This window comes from Malania oleifera, chromosome 2 (genome assembly GCF_029873635.1).
Source record: "Malania oleifera isolate guangnan ecotype guangnan chromosome 2, ASM2987363v1, whole genome shotgun sequence".
Taxonomy (NCBI): Eukaryota; Viridiplantae; Streptophyta; class Magnoliopsida; order Santalales; family Ximeniaceae; genus Malania; species Malania oleifera.
In genome coordinates this window covers 28,789,544-28,796,184 of record NC_080418.1, presented here as the reverse complement: position 1 = coordinate 28,796,184, position 6,641 = coordinate 28,789,544, and the positions used below count along the sequence as shown (strand labels likewise).

General features: G+C 37.1%; 1 protein-coding gene across 2 annotated transcripts; it reads left to right on the top strand.

Annotated features, from left to right (window-relative positions):
- The first annotated feature begins 205 nt into the window (after window positions 1–205).
- On the top strand, window positions 206–5,360 carry LOC131149629 (protein CNGC15b). 2 transcript variants are annotated; one of them, XM_058100250.1, is made up of 8 exons: window positions 206–553; window positions 975–1,052; window positions 1,217–1,772; window positions 1,871–2,083; window positions 2,501–2,793; window positions 3,493–3,604; window positions 3,979–4,215; window positions 4,512–5,360. In XM_058100250.1, the coding sequence occupies exons 2-8, from the start codon at window positions 1,024–1,026 to the stop codon at window positions 5,175–5,177; spliced, it is 2,106 nt and encodes a 701-aa protein (XP_057956233.1). In that variant the 5' UTR covers window positions 206–553; window positions 975–1,023; the 3' UTR covers window positions 5,178–5,360. The 2 variants fall into 2 exon arrangements, with proteins under 2 accessions (XP_057956233.1, XP_057956232.1); XM_058100249.1 differs by having other exon boundaries at window positions 272–545.
- The last annotated feature ends 1,281 nt before the right edge of the window (window positions 5,361–6,641 follow it).

Genomic DNA, 6,641 nt, shown 5'->3' with positions numbered 1-6,641 from the left:
TGACAAGTGTCCGAATGCCATTGGTAATAGCATCAAACTAACGTAAGTCAACTCTTTCCCACTAGACGCACACAGCAGAAAAAAAAAAAAAAAAAAAAAAGGAAGACAGTGGGAAAATATCAAAATAGGAAAGAAGCATCCTGTCCTGTTCCATGCGTGAATTTCCATCTGAGAAACTTCTCTGGTACAGATTTGTCTTTCTGTCATATTGACAATTGAATATTTTAGACCCATGCATCATGTATGTAGAGAAACTATGCGTTAATAAAGCAAAAGGGCTCAACAGGGCAGTGCCCAGAGAACAAGACTGATTCTGGGACATGTTTTGCACGCCAATTTCGGCCTTTTTTTTTGTCTTATATCTCTTTCTTTTCCTTGATTCTTTCAATCCCGCTGTTTGGCGGATTCCTCTGTTTTCCAACTCTCTTTCGTTGGCGAATGAATTCCCCTGTGCACAGGGAGCAGGTGTGGAATTCTGCTTTTGGTGTTGAAAGAGGAAGAGAGGGCAGAACAGCAGAAGGAAACCACTGTTTTCATGACTACATGTATGTCTGTAAGTCCCTCTCTCTCTCTCTCTCTCAAATATTTATGGTTGGATTTATATGGTAAAGGGTAATTCGTGATATTGAATTGTTTTGTGAAAAAAACTGAAACTGGAAATTTAAGAGTAAGAAAGTTTTTTAGATGAGGGATGAGAATAGAAAATGGTTTCAAGGTATGCCAAAAATGTCATACAGATTGATCACATGTTTGCCGCACCCTTTTGGCCTAGAAAGGTGGGAGTGTCTTTAAAGCTTCATCTCCGTTCTGATCATGTCTTTTTTTTACCCCATTCACATGATTGTTGCCGTTGCCGCAAGAAAGTCACGGAACTGTCTTTTCTACTACATGTTCTGGTTTACAACTCTCCACTAGTCATTTCTCTGGGATTCAGGGCCTGATGCTTGCAATTTTCTATGTCAAATTTTCCACAGATTAAAATCCTTTAATTTTAGCCAACGTGGGATTTCTGTGATTTGAGTCATGGCTGATGACAAATCAAGATCTGTAAGGTATGTCCTCTCCATCTTCTTCATTTTCTACTCTGGTTTGAAGTAGAATCTGTGATTGGCTGTTTCCCATGAATTTGCCCTTTTGCAACTTTGGGTTTGTGTTCATTACTTTGTTTTTTGCATTTGTAAGCATGTGTAATTGACATTGGCATCAACATTTTTAGGTTTCAAGAAGATATTGAGTTGTCCAAGTTGCCAATAATGAATGGAGATGGCGTATTTAAGGTTAAGTACAAAATTGATGGATCCCGGATACACAAACCAAGCACCAAGAAGCCGGATATAATGGTGCCTGAGAGGACCGGAAGATCTTTGAGGGCTAAAGTTTTGTCAAGAGTCTTCTCTGAGGACTATAAGACAGTGAACAAAAGGATATTGGATCCTCGGGGACAATCCATTCGTCGATGGAACAAGCTTTTCCTAGTGGCATGTTTAGTGTCTTTGTTCGTAGATCCTCTCTTCCTTTACTTGCCAATGGTCAAGATGGATGCGTGCATAGATATTGGAATGCCCCTTGAAGTTATCCTCACAGTAATTCGATCAATAGCCGATGTGTTTTACATAATTCAGATTTTTGTTCGGTTTCGCACTGCTTATATTGCGCCTTCTTCTCGGGTATTTGGGAGAGGAGAGCTTGTCATAGACCCTTCAAAGATTGCATTAAGGTACCTGCGCAAGGGATTTTGGATTGACCTTATTGCAGCCCTGCCACTTCCTCAAGTATGCAAAACAAGTTTTTCTTTCAATTCAAACTTTTTTGTGCTTTATCCTATACTTGATCTGTTGCTAATTAATTTTTGACTTCTGTTTTAATTTAGGTGTTAATTTGGGCTACTATTCCGAATTTAAGTGGCTCGACAATGACAAACACAAAGAATGTGCTCCGATTCATTGTCATATTTCAGTACCTTCCGAGACTTTTTCTTATTTTTCCACTCTCAGCCCAGATTGTCAAGGCCTCTGGGGTTATTACAGTAACAGCATGGGCTGGGGCTGCTTATAACCTTGTACTCTATATGTTGGCAAGCCATGTAAGCATCTAACGGCACATTCGAACTTGTTTCTTAGTATAATAAATTTTCCATGGTTACTATTGTTAACTGAGCTGCCCTATTTTTCCTGCACTAGGGAACAATGGCCAATGGCATAGTGCTTGCTGTTTTCTTTCCTGTTTGCCACATGATCATAATTTTTCATCTAACCAAGCTTGTCTTTTTCATTTCATTTTGGTTCCCAAGTATTTCATTTCTGTTAATGATGGCTCAAGTAGATACAACTTCTCCATTTTGACAAGAAAGAAAATTTGAACTGTTCTTTTTTTTTTTTGCAAGATTTAATGGTTTTATGGTTTTCCATTCCATCTCGTGGATAACCGAATGAGGATATCGTTTTCATGTCAAAAGCACATAGTCTTCTACCTATGTAATTTTTTATTTTTGTTTTGAAAGGTTTTAGGAGCTTGCTGGTACCTTCTGTCAGTAGAGAGACAAGAAGCTTGCTGGAGAGCAGTGTGTGATGCTGATAAGTCGACTTGCTGGGATGGGTTCTTCGATTGTGACAGGGTAAATGACTCCCATAGGGAAGCATGGATCCAATCCAGTAATGTCACAAATCTATGTGATCCAAGCAGTGGATTTTATGAATTTGGTATATTTGGTGATGCATCGACATACGGCGTCACATCCTCAGGGTTCTTCAACAAGTACTTTTACTGTCTTTGGTGGGGCTTGAAGAACTTGAGGTAAAACTTCTTTCTAATAACCTGTTTACATTAAGTATTTGATTGTCCCATTGTACTGAAAAATTCATTGTCTTCTGTTCTTCAAAAATCCAAAGGGTCCACTTCTATGAAAACAATTACACTCCTCACTCTTTTTAGTATCATTTATTGGATTTAAAGATTTCATTTTTAATTTTAATATGATTTTTATTGACAAAAGCAGTGTAGGATGATTTAATTTTTGTTTCAATACTCTTTTTTTTCCTCTCTAAGATTTCATTCGTATGGTTCAATTTTCATCTGGTTATTTCATTTGAAAGGATTGAAGCAAGTGTTTGAAATCTCTATAAATGCGTGTGATGCTTTTAAATATGAGATTACACTAGACATGGTAACCTTATTGTTTTGTTTAGCTACTGAGAAGTTGAATGATAAATAATACTACAATCATCATTCAAACTGCATATGGTTGTAAATTTACAAAATCATAGGATCTCTCTTTATGACAATGTAGAAGAAGATCTCTTCCATCTCATTGCTCTTACCATAATATGACAATCACATTCCTATGGGACATCCAACTGACCATCTAGGAGCGAAGCATGCATGCTGTTTTACTTCTTTAATTCCAATGCTGCTGTTTTAATTTCTCTAGGAGTGAAGCATGATCTTTTATTGTCTTAATTCTAATTTTTTTATTATATATTTTATGATGTCCAGCTCTTTAGGACAAGGTCTTTCCACGAGCACATACATTAGCGAAATCATTTTCGCCATTGTAATTGCTACTCTTGGGTTGGTTCTTTTTGCTTTGCTCATTGGGAATATGCAGGTATGTCCCTCTCAAGATCCTCTGGACCAGTTACTATTTTTGAGTTTCAAACTTCTAGGCATGGTGTTCCAAAATTGTGTTTTGGCTCATGGGAAAAAAATATTTTTTAGGGTTAGGGACTTCAAAATATGATGAGCACTTTGAAAGCATGCTCTGTCTCTCACATCATTAATTTACCACTACATTTTCCACATGTTCTGTTGTTTCTATTATTTTTTCACATATAAGAACCCCTTATGTAGTGCTGTTACATGTCATTTATCCTTTGAAATTGCTTTCAGGAGGCCCCAAAAGGTTTCAATTGCCATGGTTTGATTTTTAATGTTAATGTGATTATATATATACTGATATGCTGATGACAAATTCTCTGGCAGACATACCTACAATCCACAACAGTTCGATTAGAAGAATGGAGAATCAAGAGGACAGACACAGAACAATGGATGCGTCACCGGCAGCTACCTCCAGAACTAAAGCAGTCAGTACGGAAATATGATCAATATAAGTGGGTGGCTACTCGAGGAGTTGATGAGGAATCGCTCCTCAAAGGGCTTCCTATGGATCTCCGTAGAGACATAAAGCGCCACCTTTGCCTTGATCTTGTTCGACGAGTAAGTCATTAACATTTTAGGTTCTTAATATTTTTACTCTCATTCCCAGTATGAAACTTTCCGCAACTTTTTTCTCTATCAGATCAACAAATCCAATTTATTAATAGATACAAGATTATAATTAGAATCATCAGAAAGACTTGGTCAGAAGTTGATTCTAGACTTCTAGCTGATTGCATTGTGGAAAAAAGCATTACTCAAGATTAAGGAAATATACCATTTATAATTTATAGCCAGGGTTTATAGCAATGCAAAATTTACTTCTGATGTGATTCTTTTTCTCTATGAAAAATCAGGTTCCTCTTTTTGATCAAATGGACGAGCGGATGCTGGACGCAATATGCGAGAGGCTTAAACCGGCTTTATGCACTGAAGGCACGTTCCTAGTGCGCGAAGGTGACCCTGTCAACGAAATGCTCTTCATAATCCGCGGCCACCTTGATTCATACACGACAAATGGCGGTCGCACAGGGTTCTTCAACTCGTGCCGCATTGGCCCTGGTGACTTCTGTGGGGAAGAACTTCTTACATGGGCTCTCGAGCCACGCCCAAGTATCATCCTTCCATCATCCACTCGCACAGTGAAGGCCATTTCTGAAGTAGAGGCATTTGCTCTCAGAGCAGAGGACTTGAAGTTTGTAGCTTCACAGTTCCGGAGACTACACAGCAAGCAGCTCAGGCACAAGTTCCGGTTTTATTCACACCAATGGCGAACATGGGCTGCCTGTTTCATACAAGCAGCGTGGCGCCGTCACAAAAAACGGAAGGGTGCTGCTATGCTGCAGGCGAGGAAGAATCCATCGTTCAAACTATCAGACGCGGCTATGGCCCAACCAGATTCAGGCTTTGCGGCATATGCAGCAAGCAGGAGGGGTGGTAGCAAGCATTTGGGTTCGGATACTGGCGGTGTTAGCTCATTGCAGAAGCCAGATGAACCCGATTTTTCAGTGGACGAGGAATGAATTCACAGTATGAGGCAATTGGTGGGTGTACAAGAGCGAAGGTGTTTGTGTATATTTTCTTTTTTTATTTTAGAATCTTAGGCTACAAGAGTGGAGGCCGCCTCAAAATTATTGTTTCATTTTATCTATACAGATTGTTAGACATCAGGAATCTCTTTCGTGCATTGAGGAATCATTGTTTTATTGATGTGTTTGGTCAATGAGAAAATAAACAGAAATAGCAGGAATGTAGAGTGGAAACCCCAAGAGACTCCAGAAGGTAAACTTTTTTTTGTACCTTTCTGATGGAAAACCCAAGCTTGATCACATACATAATGCATTGATACTTTATCAAGCCCAATTAAATACATGATTGAAGAATTCAGTGGTACCAAATTAAATATATCATCCTTGTGCATAATTAAATGACAAAAAAATCTGAAAATTCAAAGATATCACACGGTCAAATTCCAACTGAGCTTGTACTGGAGGTGCATACGAATGACGCGCAAATCTTAGGATTCAAAGATATCATGTATTTCAAACCCGAAACTCCGAGGCTTTCTATATTAAGATCCTAAGATCTAAAGAAAATGTTTAACAATATGGGCTATATCATCAGCCATAGGCCTTTTGGGTGATGCAATGCAAGACTCACACTGCATCGCCACCTAGTCAAGGCTTGTCAATTGAATCCGTGTCATCGTGGGCCTATGTTGAATATCTAATAGTTGCAAGAAATAATTTGTGTGACCCTCCATATGGTCAAATTATATATGTGATTTGATCAAAGTAAATGGGGCGACCCAAGCCCAAACCCATAACCTTTTTAGCCCATTTAACAGAAAAATACCCTAATTATTGGGCCTACCCATCTAACCACTACCTTTCACTTTTTAAGTGAAATTTAATCCTGATGTCTAAGTGTCCATTATATCTTGAAACTCACAAGATAAGATATTTATAGTTATGGTTGAGAATATTTTATTATAATATCCACTATTATTAAAGTGTTTGCTTATGAAAAATAATTTTTTTCATTTATTATTTATTTTTATATAATTACGAAATATTTTTTATTTTTTATATTTTTAACATTTATATGGCAAGGGTAAAAAATAAAAAGAAAAACATTTCTAATTTTCATTAAAACATTTAAAAACTAAAATATAAAGTGGTAATTTGAGAGCTCTTAAAAATTTAAAACTAAATTATTTTTTACTAGTGATGAGGTGTAATAATTTGTGAATAGTTTGTCCAATTAAGTCAAATGCACATTAATAAAAAAAATTATTCCCCTCATATCAATGCCCATTAATAATATTTTTTTTAATTAAATAGTGATAAAAATGATGAAAAAGATGAAAAAAATTTACCATCACAACCCATACGACAGTATTACGAAGAGTAAAATAAAAGTGGAACCTATCTATTGCATTATTTTGTGTGTCATATAGATCGACGGGCTAATAAATAATAACATTA

Bases quoted from the DNA above. Each gene is read 5' to 3' on its own strand.
- LOC131149629 (XM_058100250.1), top strand. From the start codon at position 1,024: ATGGCTGATGACAAATCAAGATCTGTAAG. The intron at 1,053-1,216 runs GTATGTCCTCTC...CAACATTTTTAG, and splicing joins GACAAATCAAGATCTGTAAG to GTTTCAAGAAGATATTGAGT. The intron at 2,084-2,500 runs GTAAGCATCTAA...TTGTTTTGAAAG, and splicing joins TCTATATGTTGGCAAGCCAT to GTTTTAGGAGCTTGCTGGTA.